The sequence below is a fragment of the Pinus tabuliformis genome, chromosome 4_2 (assembly GCF_031772625.1).
Source record: "Pinus tabuliformis cultivar Carrire ecotype Pingquan chromosome 4_2, CPIR1, whole genome shotgun sequence".
Lineage (NCBI taxonomy): Eukaryota > Viridiplantae > Streptophyta > Pinopsida > Pinales > Pinaceae > Pinus > Pinus tabuliformis.
The window spans coordinates 914,331,276-914,350,614 of NC_142304.1; the positions used below are offsets into that span (position 1 = coordinate 914,331,276).

General features: G+C 34.8%; 1 protein-coding gene across 1 annotated transcript; it reads left to right on the forward strand.

Moving 5' to 3' along the window:
• Nucleotides 1-9,757: 9,757 nt before the first annotated feature.
• LOC149172638 (serine carboxypeptidase 1-like) lies at nt 9,758-16,852 on the forward strand. Its single transcript, XM_089427763.1, has 14 exons — nt 9,758-10,273; nt 10,993-11,138; nt 11,685-11,761; nt 12,073-12,195; nt 12,282-12,384; nt 12,617-12,654; nt 12,808-12,906; nt 13,126-13,206; nt 13,316-13,561; nt 13,996-14,064; nt 15,151-15,272; nt 15,418-15,531; nt 16,250-16,295; nt 16,449-16,852. Exons 1-14 carry the CDS (start codon nt 10,104-10,106, stop codon nt 16,530-16,532), a joined length of 1,518 nt encoding a protein of 505 aa, XP_089283889.1. The 5' UTR covers nt 9,758-10,103; the 3' UTR covers nt 16,533-16,852.
• The last annotated feature ends 2,487 nt before the right edge of the window (nt 16,853-19,339 follow it).

Sequence of the window (19,339 nt, forward strand, 5' to 3'; positions counted from 1 at the left end):
TTACATTGCCTTGATTTCCTAGCCATGCTGATCCACACTGCTTGTCCATGAGTTCTTTCCATCTATAGTCCTACCACATCTTTTTGTACAAACTCGCATTGACTGATGTGGGATTCCTTAAGGCCCACCTTTTAGCAAGTCTTGCCCCATCGACATCAGCACCTTATCTGGGAAATAGACTAGAGTTCCTTTTGAGTACCTAGAGGCTTGCATGCCTTAATGGCAAGTTCTCTCGCTGACGATCATGGGAATACATCAATGTCCCTTGATCTTCAGATCTTGCAATTGGCTCGACCTCGACACATCCATTAGCACTTTGCAAGATGTACTCTGGTACCTTGGCACTCATTGACATCAATGGTGAGTTGCCTCGCATTGGTTAACGACATCCATCAATGGTCGGTAATCCAATGATTTCTATTCACGCTCGACATCGACATATTCATTCGCATGTTTAGAATTGTACCATTGGGTTTGTAGCGGTTGAAGACTATACACTTTTTCACGACTCCCTCAACAGTTACAGCAGCATGAATTCTGATCTATGAGAGTACCACAGTTCCACTTTCAGCATTTATCTTTTCCATGTTTCAGCATCAGCAGTTCAGATTCCTTCATTTCCCAGGATCCAGTTACAACAACATCAGTCACATTTTCCTCATCCAGCAGCAGCAGCAGTTACATTCTTATTGCATAATTCATCATTCTTGGGTAAGTAGAGGTATGTTGTTTTCTAATCTTTAATCATGCAATTCCTTATATGCTAACTTGAATATTTTGGAAAATTCCCTCACCATGCTACATTTCCTTTCATGAGCCATGTCAAGTTGCATGAGGACATGCAACCAATTCAGTTGAGGGGGGGAGAACTATATTCACTACATATTCACTTCCATGATTCCATTTCTTCACCACTATCACTCCATTTACCATTCACCAACATTTATTTTCCAATGATACTTTGTTGCACTTTGCTTCATATGCAATATTGGCATGCTTCATTAATATTACAAAAGGGATTTCTTATGCACATTATGATTTTGAGTGAGTGTTTACATTATTATTGAAGAAAAGAGAACAGAAAATGAAATGAATGTTGTTAGCACAAGAACCAACATTCTTTGTATTCATGGTTGTCACACAAGAACCAACCATAAGAAAATGTAAATTGTTACTCATGTCTTTCACATATCCTCGAAACATTCATTATTAAAAGACATCATCATGTAAAGCCAAAGTTCAAAATGCCAAATGTTCTTAAAGAGACCCATGCATGGTTGCATGAGGACATGCAACAAGTTCAGTTGGGGAGGATGTTGGGACTCAGAAATGTCATATTTTCATCCACCTTTTTCTTCGCTATTCCTTACATTTCATCATCCCATTAACCTTTTATCATATCATTTTCATACATACATTTGGGTTTCACCTTCTTATTTTCCATGTTATTCATTTTTGTATTACAAGTGAATTTATGATTAAATATTAGAAAATATACATATTTTTATATATATCTCAAGAATATGTGAGTTTTGTGATGTGTAGGAAATATGTGAAGAATTAATATCTCCTCCACCATATTAAGGAGATAATTATGCAAGCCAATTCCTAAGGTGAAAATCATGGAGGATTTGGTTGGCATATCTTATCCAAGATATGTGAGAGATTTATGGAGGATTCAAAGGGATCATATTTTGTAATAATGGGAAAGTAGTTAAAAATGCTTGAGAGATTTGTGGGATCATATCTTGTAATAATGGGAAATTAGTTGAGAGTGCTTGAGAGAATATTGGATATGTAATTATGAGAAGGTTATCTTCCTCATGTATATAAGAGAGTGCTCTCTATCCATTTTAATAAGGAAGAATGGATAATGAATAATAGAGAATGGAGATTAACATTGATTCATATTCTTTTATTGTTATGCTTTCATGATTTGTAATTTGGTTCTTGTAATATAATTTAAGATATTTTTATTGTTGTGAGCTCACATATGTTGTTTGTCATTCAATTCTTCACATGTTGTATTGCTTTTCCTTTATGCAATTTCTTGCTTTCATAGTTAATGTTTCAATGCCTTCCTAGATTAATTTGATTTCAGTAATTTAGATTAAATTAGTTCCACTTCGGTCCTGCATATATAGTGCATGTGCCTCATAAGTTTACGAACCTCGGATTGACAAATTAAATATTTGGGTAAGTACTACAACAGAATTAAACGAACATAGTTTCACCCAACAGGCCCCACCCTCGATATAACCCTTTTTACTTTATTTTCCCACAATTTATCCAGTTCATTTCCAAATATAGTGTCCTTCACAAAAAGTGTAAGAACAAACATCTTGGATGCTTGAACTCCTAGAGACATCCGCCAAGTCTACAATGTATTTGGTCGGGATGCAAATAGGTACCATGAACTTATCTAGCCCTTGATACAAGTATAGTTCCTCTAACACTTCAAACTTAGAACTATAAGATATTTCTAGGGACTTAGTTGTGGCTTCCTTAGGCCTAGTGCAACTCATAGCACTACTATTAACAAGAAGGAAACCCTCATTCCACGTCAAAATTTCATGAATTCTTTCATAATCATGATAATATAGTAAGCAAAGATATCAACATGCCCACCAAAAGGCATAGGAACAAGTCAAAACCATGGCTAATACCACTTTGTAAATCCACCATAATAACAACATATCTTGCCACATACTGGATCCCAAAAAATACTACCGTATCCACTTCATAAATTATACATTTCTACATCATGAGTCCTTTACTAGGAAGGGTAAGATTAAACAACTTCTAAGTACAATGACCCATGACACACATAGAATATGAGCAATGGAACTCACACATACAGTGACAGTCAACTAAACATGTCAAAAAATTATACATAAGCATGTAAATTGTTCTGTAGTTCACGATCATAACATCAACACAAGTTCTACAATCCTTTCAACCATGAAAACACTCATATCAAGTAAAAAAACAGAATGCTTCCTCCATTCACAATGTAGATACGTTCATTAAAATAACACATAACATACCATTCATCATTCACTATGTAACATATATATATATATATATATATATATATACAAGTAAATATACTTATCTTATTAACTTGAATGATTGGCAACTGAGGGAGGGACTTCAACACTCCACCCAACCATGGGCTAGTTGCATTATAGTCTTTCTTACAACTTACCACCCCCGAGCCTAATTCAGAGTCTCACAATTTAAGTGCTAAAGGTATTTCACACCAATAATCAGTTAGACATGTATTCAAGAGGAGGAGTCCATGTTCAGGTGTTTTATTGACTATTCCCAAGTAGAGAATACCAGAATGATTCACTCAAACTCTCACAAATCAATCACAGTGAATGAACCAAGATTCGGGAAGGATTATCTTATTCCAGGAACTCAACCTCACTCTAAAGGGTGTTTTCTCAGCCCCAAGGCAAGTGCTAAACAAAATGATATTTTCCTAAGCCTTCTTGTCAAAATTAACACCAATACACAAAGTGGTCTCACCGTAAACATAGGAAACGATATCCCAATCTCACCACCAAGGTATTATTCATTTTATCTTGCACTATGCTCCATTGTGCCTTCTCATTCGATGGCCTTTCTTCTCCCACTTGTTTCATGTGGGGAAACTAGAAAACAATCATGGGAAATCCTTGGCAAAACCGTATTGTCCCTCATTTGTTAAGTCAACAACTCCTCCTTTTCCACTTTTCTCCCCCCTCGCTTTTCACATCCTTTTTTCTTGTCCCACTTTTGTGTGTTGTCTTTCTCAACATGTTCCTTGAGATTATAAACATTATGGGCACACCCTCTGCCACAAGCTACCCATATGCAACTTCAATGTCTGGAGCAATAGACCATTTAATTTGTTAGGAATCTAGGTGGGAATAAATGAAGTGGCATGGTTTTTCACTTATCACAAGAAAATCATCCTCCTTAGTCTCTGAATCTGTATCCACTCCTCCAACTTAACCATATTTTACATGAATTACAATTCATAGTGACATTTACAAGAGAGGCAGAAAAAAGATTGTCACATAAGCATGGGAGAACTTTTATATTGAAGAAGTAGTCCGAAGAGTGACATCCATAAGGGTTTCTAGCTGAAACTCTGAACACATTTAAAAAGAGATATGGCCTATAGAGTTGTGAAGATTTCTATTGTAGCCATGTTGATCATATGGAAGGTTGTGATCCCATGTATGTGGATGTTTGACCTCAGTTGAGATCAAGTTCTTCTAGCTCCCACCATCAACAACAAAATATAGTGGTGTCCCCTTCACCCACATCTATGAATAGAAGAGGCACTAACCTTCCTGATGCCAATCTGACCTTTCCAAATCCCTTTCTCAGTACTTTTCCTCCAAATGCAATCATCAGTAAACCCACTTTATCAAAAAACAAATAAAACCATGAAAACCCATTTTTCATTAATCATTATGCAAAAAAGTTGACTTGTTCTAAAATTTCACTATGTCATATTTTAACCATTATACACTTTATTAAGGTCATAGGTTAATTGTTATACACATTAGCGAGGTCAGAGGTTTAGGTTTTGCTTTGAGGTCAGGGTTAAGAAGGTCTCAATATTTTTGTTCTACGTGCCCAACTAAGGTCAAGGCTGAATATATAAAACCACCTACACAACTTTTAATAGTTCTTGACTTTGCCAACTAAGGTCAGGATCTCACTTCATTTAGTTTGTCTTGTCCAAACTTTGTTGGGGTCAATTGCAAACTAGATTCAACGAAACATTAATAAAATTATGTCTCTCACCCGCTTGTTGAACTCCATGCTCTAGAATGAAATTAAAAAGGTTCTCTTTATAGTAAGCCTCTAAACATTGTTACTTTCTTCCGTGATCCTTTACAATCTCTATTGGATGATTGCTTCCACTGCACATTCTCCTCTAGTTGAATTCGGTTGTTGATCTAATATGTTGATCAACCATCATTATCTTCATCGATTTGACTTACAAAGGAAAGCTTTGAACTTTTCTACGTACTCTGGTTCTTGCACTACTCCTCTAAGTCACACTTTCTCTAGAAATCCAGGAACAACTCTGCAACCCTCTATGCTTCTTCTTTACATACTCTCTCCAAGTGTAATTCCTTCTGAATTTAAATATAACAACTTGCAATGCATCTACATTATAGTAAACTAGATTCAATGAAACATTAATAAAATTATGTCTCTCACCTGCTTGTTGAACTCCATGCTCTAGAATGAAATTAAAAAGGTTCTCTTTATGGTAAGCCTCTAAACATTGTTACTCTCTCCCTTGATCCTTTACAATCTTATTGGATCCTTGCTTCCACTTCACATTCTCCTCTAACTGAATTCGGTCGTTGATCTAATATGTTGATCAACCATCATTATATTTCATCGATTTGACTTACAAAGAAAAGCTTTGAACTTTTCTACGTACTCTGGTTCTTGCACTACTCCTCTAAGTCACACTTTCTCTAGAACTCTAGGAACAACTCTGCAACCCTCTATGCTCCTTCTTTACGTACTCCCTCCAAGTGTAATTCCTTCTGAATTTAAATATAACAGCCTACAACACATCTATATTATACTAGGATTTAACACAAATTATAAAGGTTCAATTTTAGAATGTAATAGAAACTCAAATTCAAATGATTTGAGTTCAAAACACTCAAAATAGAGTGTCTCCTCCTATATTACTTATTATTCACACAACTATATACAATGATTACATATAAGGCCATTGTGCCTCATTTACATATAACCGACCTCTCATTTAGCCTTGGTGAGTCTTGGCCTCCACACTTAAACTCTGAACTCTCCTCTCTTTTAACACATTTCCTACTTACCTTTTCTCTCTTAGGCCTACAATTACTCAAATAGGATTCTAAACTATAATCAGTTCAGATCCACTAAATCCTTAACTATCCCTAACTCTATGATTCTTTAGATCCATATATCTCTGAAGGGACCTAATCCACCCTAAAATCTCTCTAACCTTGATACATTTTTGAGATATCTTCTAAGAAGTGGATCTAATTACAATATTCCTCAGTCCAAATCCTTTTTACACCTATTTTCTATATTGTCTTATAAACATAGGAAACACAAATAATTGAACAATTACACTCAATTAGGGAACCAAATCACTTTGTAATTGAAAGACCCATAAGTCCAGTCAAAATGGATTTTGACTTCATGATAGGATTCTCCTACATCACCTCCTAAGGATTGTCTGATTCTTCTAGTTGGATCTTCATAGTTGTGATGGTAGCATTGGGTTTTGTATCAATGATCAACATTCTTTTATGTCGTTCTAAATCAAAATATGAACTAGAGTCCATTTTTTTCCCTTTAGGCTCAACCAATAATGATTTTTTCAAGTGACATTCATTAGTGTTGTGCTAGAGCCTTTTCTGGAACATACACCACTTTATAGTGTCATTCTCAAACTTCCCATTACCCTTATTTTTGTATGACTTGGGATGCTTATCTTGAGGTTGGATTTCATTGCTTGGTCCCTTCTTCTATAAGTTAGGGTTTCATTTTCTAGGCTTATGTTGCAGTGGATTTGTAGACCCAAACTCCCATTTATTTTTTAGCTTCAATTTATTCTCTAGTTTGACAACATATCAATAAGCGAATTCTAGTGAGGAGATGTCCAAGAAATCCATCTCCATTTGGATGTATCTATGTAGGCCACTAAGATCTATAAAAACCATGTGTCACTTGAAGTCTTTGATATGTAACTTTGAGCGTGAGGTATGGAAATTTTTTGTGTACTCTAGCATTCTCTAGTCTCTCTCTTTTCACAAAGTTTTCCATCTTGTGTATGGGTCATCATAATTCCCAATGGGGTATAATTTCACCTTGAGGGAATAAAAAAAAGTGGCCCAAGTGGGTCTTGCATTGAGCATCATAGATTTGTCTTTTATGTGTCTCTCCCAAAAACCTTCCCACCAATATTTAACATGGGGAAGGGCTTTCAATAGTGTGAATGTGACCTTCTCATTTTTAGAAAATATTTAGACAAAGCAATAACCCTCTAAGAGATTTAACCATTTATAAATATCATTTGCATCTATTTCTCCTTCACATAAAGGGATATCAAAGTTAACTTGTACCTTAAGAGTGTCACACCTCCAAAATGGGTGCATATTGAAGGTACCTCAGAGGTTATTGGCAGTCGTTGAAGGATCTCAACAAAATTGGCTATCATCTCGTTCCTTTGTCGTGTGAGCGCTTCCTCAAGCAACTAGCTTGATAGGATATCCTACTTTGTTATTTCTCTTTTCTTCTGCCATGGGAGGTTTCTTGGGCTAGTAAGAGTGGTTGTCCTCAAGTGAAACTACCTTGAGATTCAACTCCCTATACCCTAACCTCATAAGGGACATTTGTTAGGAAATAATAAGGAGAAAATTTCTCTAATAACACTAATCTATGTTCTCTAGGGAATGAGACTAAATATTAACAATAGAAAAGGTCACAAGCACAAAAAAGAAATAATGTAGAGGGAAAAAATAACATGAAAATATCTTAATTTATTTCTATTAAATGGTAATAAGTGTCACACGACTACAAATTGAGAAACTTCATGGCTTTTACAATGGTGAAGGCTCATATTTATATTATTCATAGTGTCTTTCCACCTAGAGTCATGCACTTTCATTATATTTCAAAAACCATTACCCATTACAAAAAACCATGGACGAATACCATAAATCACTATGGTAAAAACCATCGAATGGTCCTATAAGATAAAACCTAATTATGTGGTTAGATTTTTATTTGTTTTCTTCCACCTTTCAAATAACATGATTGGATACCATGTTTTACCCAAACCATGAGCTTGTAAACCACCAACAACAAAAAACAATTAGTAACCATGGTGATTCACTCACATCCTCTTGGATCACTCTTATAGTCATTCATATTACTTATTGCACTTTCAAAATACCATGAAGTTCTTTAGTGTTATAGTCATTCATATTACTTCTTGTACTTTCAAAATACCATGAACTTCTTGCATAGGTTTATAACTATCATAAATTGCCAATTAACTATGAGCAATTGCCTATAATAACATATTATCAAGAAATTTTCAAGCCTTTAATGGAACAAAATTTTTAGGGAAAAAAATATTTTGATAAATTTAAGTCTAAAAATTCACATAATATGTGAATGAAAGTAAAATATGACATGTAACAAAAATATATATTTCTAGATTTCAAAGACGAGACTCTACTAGCAATGGTATTCACATGTAAGATTATAATTTTCCAAGAAAGTGACATTTTAGCAGATTTTAAGCCTCCAAAATAGAATAAAGGCTTACTTGATAAGTGGGAGTCGCAACTCTCAATACAAAATCCTCTAGGAATTTGTCTTTGTTAATTTCTTTGACATCTTCTCTTTCTCTCTCTTCCAGATGGAACTCAATGAGAGCTTCAATAACATTCTCAAATAATTTCAAGGAACAACAAAAGATTCCAAGCACTATGCATTTGTTGATTTCTTTGACATTTTCTCTTTCTTCCTCTTGCATATGGAAAGCAACAAGAGCTTCAATAAGAGTCTCAAATAATTTCAACTAACAACAAAAACTTCCAAGCACTATTATTGTGTCGACTTTCATAATGTTTTGTTCAAGTCCATAGCACATCTATCTCATTGTTGCAACAACCACTGGACACATATTCCAAGTCTGCCTACCCTCAATTCAATACCGAGCTAATCAATAATTCACAATCATGGAACATGTATACCAACTTTCAACTACATAGGTGCCATTAGTTCAATAACTAGTTAATCAACACTTGTATGCACCCACAATTCATTGTTAATTATAGAGCTAATCTGTTAAATGAAAGTTGCAACAAAACTCTAAAATTAATAACCAATAAAAAAACAAAACAAAACAAAACAAAACAAAAACAAAAAAACAAAAAAAACAATTTTTTTAATTATATTACAAATATATCATTTATTCTTAAAATTTAAAGTGTATAAATCAAAATTAAATTAATAATAATTAAATTTGAAAGACAATTATATTCCCATAATCCTACTTTAACAAAAATTAATAAAAATAGTTATAATACTTCAATAATTGAGTAATCTTACTTTAACCATGATTAATAAAAATACTTACAATATTTCAATAAATGAGAATTTAAACACTCTGTAACCCAACCGAACTAGACCCAATCAAGGTTTGGGGTGAGCAAATTTAACATCGATACAACTAATAAGCCAACCGAAGCAAAATTGTCAATGTTCCTTGAAAAAGAAAAAAGAGAATCGCAATTGATTCCTTGTCCTCATGCCTGTCTTGACACATGAAAAAAAAGAAAGAAACGCAATTCATTCCTTGTCCTCATGCTTGTCTTTACACATGAGAGACCTGGTTGTGGTACTGCTCTTCTAAGATCGTGGGGCTTCAATCGATCACTTTTGATATAAAGGTAGTAGAGGCGATCACGGATCTTCTGAAATCTCCACCTCAACATATTTTCGAGACACAAACAGAAAACCCCTTTCATTATTGAAGGATGTTATAAAATTTATGAAGAATGTGAGATCATAATGACTCCTTGTCTTCTAGCTATTAAATAACTGTTTCCCCTTTTAAACACATGAACAAACCTGGCCTGTAACAAAATTATAACAAAGTTTACTATGCTAAAAATTCACGACAGTTCAAGTTCACAATTTATATACGTAACTTAGAATCTCATAGTATAAGAGATATTTTTGCTTGCTGGCTGGCTGGCTGAAATGAGTGGCACACAGAGAAGACAAGGTTCGGTGATCAATGCAGACAAAATCTTCTATTGACTTAGCTTTACCAGAATGATCTTCTAGAGCAATTGGGTTGGAAACATTTTCACGGTGTTGGAGATAGGTGGGATTTCACAGAATCTCAAAGTGTTGAAACAAGTCATGAATTAGCTGAATTATTTTAAATAAGAATTATTGCTGTCTTTAATTAGCTGTCCATATATCAAGGCATTTCGAAACCTATCAAAAGTGCACTGGAGAATTATATATACAGTTTGAAGTGAGCTTTGGTCTATTCCATAACAATGTCTTCCCAGATGAAGGCCATGAAATTTATGGTTAATTTACTCATTGCCCATATAATTATATCTCTGATCAGTCCAATTGAACTGGATTGCAAGGCAGCACCTGCAAGTGCAAGAGTAAAGTATTTTCCAGGCTATCATGGAAATCTTAATTCAGAGATATATTCTGGGTAAGTGTCATATCTGTCCACAGTGAAGTATATCTGATAGCGAATACAGTCCATATTCAAATATATAACATTAATTAAAATCATCAAATTCAAGTTTCAGGTCAAATTTATTTATTAACCAGTTAAAATTACAACATTCCTAGAGGAGCTTAAGATTTCAATGTTTCTAACGTCCATAATTTATTAAAGACTATATAATGACACCAAATGGGGCAGAAAACATTGAATTTGGCATCCCAACATGGCAGGTTCCATGTTGAGATGGATATGCTCTAGATTGTAAATAAGGAATCAGCAGTGTTTATGTAAAGATGGACAACATAACCAAAGAGTTGATGGATCTCCCCTTATAAGTGATAAAGTGATACAGATTTCTATGTATACACATAAAAGCAAAAATTTACATTTATATGCACACCATACATAGAAGCAATAATTTACATTTATATTAATTTACATTTTTATGCACACACAGTGTGAAGTTTGACATATGTTTGAAAAATACCTATGGATACTTGATGAAATTTGGTAGCAATTGAAGCTAAAACCTGACTATTGGAGTCAAAATTGTTATATGGATCGTTGAAAGATGTTAACAAGTTGCAGTGAAAATTGTTATATGGAGTGCTTGAACATGTGATTCTACATGCTTATAATGTACTGGATGACCAATTGAGTAACTACTTGAAAGCTTTTGTGCTTTCTTCATATTCATGCAGGTATGTGACAGTTAGTGAGGTTAATGGAAGAGAACTTTTCTACTATTTTGTGAAGTCAGAAAGAAACCCAGCAAAGGATCCACTGCTTCTTTGGCTTACGGGAGGTCCTGGTTGCTCTAGTTTCACTGGATTTGCCTATGAGCTTGGTTCGCCATCTGGGAACCCTTACTTGTCCCTTGGTGTCTGCTTCAATGCTCAAAATTGCTATTTGCTCAATGAATTATGTTCTTGTATATATTTAATTTTGAAATTGAGTAATCTGGGAAATGGGCATGTGAAAGACTTGTTCAAATGGTTAACTGTAGGTCTCAAGTTTCATTTTTGCCCATGTTTTTGGAATTGGTAACTAAAACCTAGTCAACTGTTATTATAATTTGGTTTATATGATACTAAGATATAATTGTAACCCAAAGAATACCGAAAATCCATAAATTATGGATTTTATACTCCTGAGTCTTTAGCTATTCAGTGTTCAGCTCATCTGATTGCCTTAAGGATAGATTGTGAAAAGCTAATTGTCAAAGCTTCATCTTATGCCTCTAGGCAGAGTGGGATGCTATTTAGTTGTGATCATAGCTTTGGGGCAAAAGGGAGCATAATGGTACTGTTTATAAGAAATGGAGAGGAAATTTATAGCTATCTACTTTATTTGATATTGTTAATGTTAATCACAATGATTTCTCCTATTGCAGGTCCAATGACTTTTGATATTAATAACAATTCTGGGAATTTGCCCAAGCTCGTCTCCAATCCTCACTCTTGGACTAAGGTGGGCATTCAAGGCTCCTGGTTCTTCTAGTATGGTTCTAATGAAATGTTTTCAATTAAGATAATAAATCTTTTTCCTCTTTTAATATTTGTTAAGGTCAAGTGGGCATACTAGTGTTTCCTAAGGCCTGATTATGTCTTTGATATCGTATCTCTGTTATCAATTTTCCTGTTCTGTTGATTTTGTCACTTTGGAATTTGGCATTGTTAAATTGGCGTTCAACTTGGACTTAACTTGGATGCCATTGAATATTCTGGAACATAAAACTTTTACTGTAATGGACTTAACTTTGAATAGTTTTGCACATGTAGGTCTCCAACATTATTTTTCTTGATTCTCCAGCTGGGACTGGTTTTTCTTACTCCAATACATCTACAGATTACGTGACTGGAGATTTTAAGACTGTCTCAGATATACACACTTTCCTCATAAAGGTTTTCAGTTATATCCCAGTACAAAAATATTTTATAAATGTACAGAGTTTTGTGAATCTCAGTAGAGTTTATAATCGTGGATGCAGTGGTTTGAGGCATTCCCTGAGTTTCTATCTAATCCAATATATATCGGAGGGGATTCTTATTCTGGTTTGGTTGTTCCACTGGTGGTACATGAAATAGAAAATGGTATAGCACACACGATTATTGTTTTTTTATTTAATTGACTTCTTTGTTCTTCTGTTTTTGGAGTAGGCTGGAACTTCTTTATGGTAGTAGTACTACTGTAAGTTGATCTGAGCTTGAATTTCAGGAAAACATTGTATTTCTATTTGTAACATTGCATCTGTAGATCCAATTTATTTTAAGATTGATACTCTGATGTTTGACTGTTACAATTTCTCTCTCTTGTCTGTGACAGGAAATGAAGCTGGCATTAAACCAACCTTGAACCTTAAGGTCAAAACTCTTTGCTAATACAATTGAAACTCGTGGCTTTTTTCATTCAGGCCTCTGCAAATATGTTGACGACTACGAACAACGTTATGTTCTTCATTACGATTTTTACTAGATGGTCTCTTGGTCTGACTTCTTGAATGGCTAGTTTTTCAGGGTTATCTGGTCGGAAATGGGAATACAGATGAAGTATTTGACAGTGCACAAGTGCCTTTTGCACACGGAAAAGGACTTATTTCAGATGAATTATACCAGGTGTGTGTCATCCAACAATAACATGAGCTACCATGGAATCTTGGGCACAATTTATATAGTCTTCATGCACAGATGGTAGTTGCAAGGATGTCATTTAAATCGTAGTCTAATATGATATTAATTTACGAGTTATTTACTGTTATGTTTCAAGGATTTAAATCAGTTGTCATTTCAGCAGCTGTTTCTATATGAAATTCTTCATACCTTTTTTTGCTGCAGGCAGTAAAGGAGACTTGCAATAGTAGCTATTGGTATTCCACCGATCCTTCATGTCAATCGAACCTATTGGCAGTGTGGAAGGTGATTCTTGTAGACCCTCAACTTCTGTCACTCCAGTTGCTTTTGGTCAATGCAGGGCTTAACATTATTCCTTGCAAATTTAGTCCTGATTTGGTATTTTGAAAAACAGGATTTGATCGGAATCAACACAGCTCATGTTCTTGATCCGATTTGTTTCCCCATTTCTAAGAAGCAAGAATGTCAAAGCAGTCAAAAGTTCATAACCAAGAGGTACGAGAAATTAGAAGTATTTGATCAGCTGCTTGGATCAAGGAGGAGGATGTTTAGTCATGGTTGGTTCACAAGATCCTCTGAGGACGAATGTCTGACAGTTCAACTACAACTTGGTTACCAAGATAGACCATGCCCTACTGTGGTAAATGCAATAGGTCCTCTGCTCCTCATGCTATGAGTTTAAAACCTGTTGGATATGCAGTATAGCAAATTTATTGAACATTTTCGTTTAGGCTTTTGACAACCGACATATCCAATAAAAGAAGATGATTCTCTTCATATGTACTTTATATCTCAATGCATAAATCGTTTCAACTGCTCCAGCTAGGATTTAACAATGAAATTATTAAATTCATAGCTTTTTGGTTTTTTTTTGGTGAAGGACAATTGAGGTTCTGGATTTTGGTTTTGTACAGTTGGCCATTTTCATTCGACTTCTTTCATAGCTGCAGTTCTTGCAATTGATGTATTTGTGTAAAGTTGCAGTTTTCATTCACCTTATTTCATAGTTGCAGTTCTTACAGTTGATCGTTCTGTATATATTCTACTAATAGAATGGTTCATACTGTAAAACAGGACAAATATCAGCTTTCCTACATTTGGGCGAAGAATCTCTATGTCAGAAAAGAAATTCATGCGCAGTCGGTATCCACTTTACCCTAGACCCTGCTGGTTGACCCTTGGGCAGTTACTATTACTTCTCCTTTTGTGATTTCAACATGTTTATGGCAGGGAACTGATGCAGTTTGAATAATGTCATTTATGGTTTCTCTGGACTGAAGTTATTGCGCTACAACTCCCAACATTTAAACGTTTATTGTTTTGATCCAAAGGCCACTTTTTTTATTTATTTTATTCTGATCCATTTACAGAGCGATCTCATGAATGAACTAAAATAATATTGATCTACACATGTGTACTAGTATAGACCAGTGTCAAACAATTGATACCATACAATTCTATTTTTTTCATTGCAAATCACTATGTATTTGAGGGTTCTCGTATATTCCTGGGCAGATATTCATTCATCCTGACTCCATAAGGGTACCAAACGAACATGGTATCCGTGATCGAAAAGTCTTACCTTCTTGAGCTCTGTGTGCAAAGTCAGAGGATAACCTTCTGTTGATCAGCTAGTGCTCTGTTGGAGAATGTTGGTAGCAGAACCTAATCTGATGAATAATGGAAGTAAGGAATGCTGCTCCTGACTTTCATTTATATGATTGGAACAGGCCACAAGCCATGCTGGGTGATAACATCCGAAGTTCCTTCCCTATGAAGGAACATGGCTCTTTAGGAATCAAGACCCACTGGGATCCTTCCTTCGTAGTGCATGCCCAGGTCCTCTGGATATGCAGGTCCACATGGCTCATACCATATTGACCCATTGTAGAGAACATAGCACTCTTTAAAATGAGATTATAGAGCACAAACCAATTTTTAAACCTTTGTAAATAAGTTCCAGCAGTTCCTAAGCTACTAGGGTGTCCTTAAGAGAGTGAAATAGTCTGCCTATATGCTCATTACTCACATAGACACCAATTCTGGCAGGTTTACTGATCGAAATTTAAAGTACCAAAGTATGACTTTTCTAATTACTAAACATCTTCATCCCTGTTATTCCATCATCCCTCTAACTGTGATTGCTCTCGAAGGTTAATGTGTATATTTGTTTGTTTTAGAACAACTGAAAAAGTTTTTTTGTTCATCTAAATTTTATTTCTTCTGTAGGAGGAGATAACTGGAGAGTGGAAGAGATGCACACCTCGCTTTAAATATAATCGTAATGTTCTTAGTGTAGTTGAATATCATCGCAATCTTACGAGGAAAGGCTACCGCGCTTTAATATACAGGTCCATTCATACCAATATAGTTAAAAGAATGTGTTTATGTTCATTTTTATTGTGATTACGAATTAGGCTTTAGGTTAGTAGAATTACTATGCATAAGCTCTCAAGTGTTCACCATTGGATTTGACTAGCTTTTTTGTCATGACAGTGGTGATCATGATCTCATTGTACCATTCATTGGAACTCAGGCATGGATCAGATCATTGAACTATACCATAGTTGATGATTGGAGGCCTTGGTTCGTGGATCGACAAATTGCAGGGTAAGACTTAATGCTCAGATTCAGTAACCTTTATTTGGTGTTTGAAAAGGAAAGTGCACTATAGATGATTCTACTGCAGAGAACCGTCCTCTACCCTGTCTACCCTCTTTTACTCGTCTATAGAGATAGAGTAGAGCTTTTTGTTGCATAGTTTCATGTTCTCAAACAATTGAACAATGAAAACAGATGGCATTGTGATTGGTCCCTTCAGGTTATGTGAGAAATTGAACAGCGTGTTTTTAAAAAAATAGAAAGAAATAAATACATGATAAACACAACTAGAATAATACAACCTTATTTTATTTTGAAATCTCTGCAAGTAAAATCGGCTGTGAATAATAAATTTACTATTCTTAGCCCAAAGGCATCATTACAATAGATTTCTGATGCTTGTAAATAAGCTACATAGCTTGTTAATACTACGGAAAAACTTAGAATTTACCAAAACTACTAGCTTATAAATGGCCTACTGTAAATTGACTCTATGAATAAGTCAAATCTACCCAAACTCTCCTAACACAATGAAAACAGATATTATAGTGTCTTAATCAGGTCTTACAAGAATAAGGTTTTGTTAAACAATTGAACCATGAAAAAAGACATTGTGGTTAGTGATTCAATCAGGTCATGAACAATTAAGTTTTTTTCCTTATCCTTCCGTGAAAGGGCCATTTGTTTGAGGTAAGAAACATTGATGCTGTATCCATTTTGTGTGCAGATACACAAGATTATATGACAACAACCTGACGTTTGCAACAGTCAAGGTTGAAATTCCAATCCTAGTTATACCCTTTGATGTTTTAAAAAGTCTGATCAATTAGTTTTCTCCGCTTTACTTCATGTTATAAAAGTTAAATGGAGGATGATTGATCTATCTTGGTTATGCAGTAGCTAATAATGAGCTGAACATTTTGCAGGGAGGTGGCCATACAGCTCCAGAATACAAGCCTCGGCAATCATTTGTGATGTTCAAGCAATGGAGCTCCGGAGAACCTTTGTAAATTGTGAACAACCATTGAATAGTGTTTTGCACAAGACCCCTTCTGTACTATTGCCTCTGCGCTTTATTTTCCTTTCTTCGCAAACATTGTATGGATGTTGTCAAACAGTTGTGTCTCTGCAACTCAGGTAAGTTAAAGTGTGAAGTGCAAATTGATGTTTCTAAAGGCCAATGCTAGTGCTACCTATATGTAGCTGTCGTCTAGCTTCCGAAGAAAACACTTAGAAACTCACGAGCATGTATCAACAATATAGTGCAGTCTATACAATCTATATAAAAAATCTAATAGTCCATAAAATTTACATAAAGAAGCCTAAGACTCCAGATTTCTTTAGCAAGGCATGTTGTGTACATTGCTTAGATTTTTAAATGACTATGAGTAGTTCAGATTTATTCTAACTCAGTATTAGGTAAACAATTTAATTGCTCATGTTTAGATGTTTAAACAGTTCAGATCAGAGAGAAATTTATATCAGTTTATTTATTTATTTACTTTAGGTAATTTTATATCAGTTTATTTATTTATTTATATTCTTTTCGGAATAAATATATTATGAGAAAGTCTATAGAGGTAGCTACATTGGTGATGGTTGTGTCTTAGGTAAACTATCTAGATTTAATGTTCAATTTTCTTTGAATCAAACCAATAAAAAAATATATTATATTATGTGAAATGTTAAATTTTATTTTGATATTTATATTTTTTAATTTTTTTTGAATTATATAAGAACTGTTTTTTTTAGTAGACTTTCTTGTACTTAGACTATGTTGTATCTCTGAGGCATCTAAGATATTTGTTTTGGGGGGTTTTGTTTTAATTTTGGAGGACCAATGTATGAAACAGATTTAAAACAGTGATGTGTAACCTTTTTGAATAGTATTAATATTTAAACAGAGCGCTGTTATTAAAATCCACACAGTGATATAGCTTGTTTAGTGATGAGTAGAAGCTGAAAAATGATATGACTATTACAATTCAGAAGATGGTCATGATTTTATGATTTAGAGGGAATTAGTTAAACAAACAGTTTATATAATTCATTCTCTTTAAAGGTGATCACTTCAGAAGCTTATAGGAGTAAATTGAAGCACAACTATTCCTACTTGTTTATCTTTGTAAAACTTAAGAATATGAAGAAAGAACACACTAAATGAAAACTGGAAAACTTACATGGAACACAAAATTGTTTGAATCAAAACTCAGAATCCTTTGATTTTGTATTAATGATTAAGAAAAAGCCAAGTACATTTAATGCTTACAAATGTTTCTTTCAAGGGTGAAACCCTTAATAACTCGTGGAAAGGAGTTATTTATACAATCTTAGAGCTAAAAAAATATCTTAAAGAAATTTACAAAAATAGATCAATACAAAATCAGGAATATAAACTCATATTCCATCTGTCACTATTTTAGTGTTGAGCTGTTGATGACTCTTCCTCAAAAAGATGAAAACTGCTGAATTGTTGATGACTATTCCTGGAAAAACTGAATGTTGTTTGATCCTCTTTTCAGTCAAGTAAATCAGTTAAATGTTCCGAGCACCTCTTATCTGGGATATATAACTTATTTACTCTGTTATCGGGAAAACTAGTGTCCATTCAGAGCTACTAGTCCCACTAAGACGAGTAGCTATCTTAGAAACAAACAAACTAAAGTCACTTGTGTTTTCCTTTATGAGAGATAGATGAGAGCGAAGAAGAGAGTACCAACCTTAGTCTTTCGCTTGGCTCCTTGCTCGTTTCCTTTCCCCTTTGACAAAACTTCACCACTCTTTCCTCACTTGTCCCGCTTCAAAGAAGACCTATAGAGTTAAAGCAACATAATACCATCAAAGCATAGAGATCTATAACCATAAACAATATAGGATCAGATATATATTAACCATACAAATGCATACACAAATACAAGATCCAGAGATACACAAGCATATGGAGGAAAACTCAAATAGCTTTATTGATAGAAGTAGTAGAAGAGAGGATTACAACCCATTGGTCTGACCCAGCACCATCCTCCCAGCATGAAAACCCTCTTCACCTCATGAAAAGCTTAGATCACCCAACAATACAATGTTGCACAAAGAAACCAACAACACTTCCTTACAAAATACAAAATTCCAGCCTTTGGATCTCTAGGATGAGGGATCCATATATAGATGTTTGCAGGGGGGTGAGTCAGCTTCTGGGATTTTGATTAATGTCATCTCTCTGATAGTTCTTGGTTCCACTTAGAGATTTCATGATCTTTTACTCATCCCTGGGCGAATTCAGAGAGGCAAGTGTCAAATGGGTAGTTTCTAGAAGATTCTCTGGGTTTCCACCTAGCCAACTTCCTCTGCCATTTGTCTGCTCTTGCTCATCGCACCCTACAGAAGGGCTTTTCAGTATGCATCGCACTTTTTGCATGTGGCACGTGAGATGCATCACACCCTTAGCACTGAGCAGTCTGTATGGTCCAGTTTTGACCAGTTTTGAGTAGTTTTTCATTGAGAACTTCTAAGAGATGATGTAATCAGCTCACCTTGTTCCTTTAGGGTATGAAACAACACTTTTAGGGACTTAGAAGCCCTTGGTTTATGGACATATGAGATCGGGGTTGCAGTGCCCAAATATGTCTATAACATACCCTTAGGTAAATTTCATCCATTTCACTATATTTTGTAAAAGTTTACAATGAAAAAGGCATCTCTGAGTGCATTCAGCACAACCCTTGGCGTTGTTGCACCTCTTATGTTTGAAACTGAAGTTTCATTGGTACCTACATGTGTAAGCTTTCGAACATAATCTTCAATGGGCATTAATTTGTCATTT

What these genes read in the sequence shown, in the direction of transcription:
- LOC149172638 (XM_089427763.1), top strand. Translation starts at nt 10,104, where the DNA reads ATGTCTTCCCAGATGAAGGCCATGAAATTTATGGTTAATTTACTCATT. An exon ending in ATAGACCATGCCCTACTGTG is followed by an intron (nt 13,562 to 13,995) that starts GTAAATGCAATA and finishes ACTGTAAAACAG; the next exon opens with GACAAATATCAGCTTTCCTA. An exon ending in GTGGATCGACAAATTGCAGG is followed by an intron (nt 15,532 to 16,249) that starts GTAAGACTTAAT and finishes TTTTGTGTGCAG; the next exon opens with ATACACAAGATTATATGACA.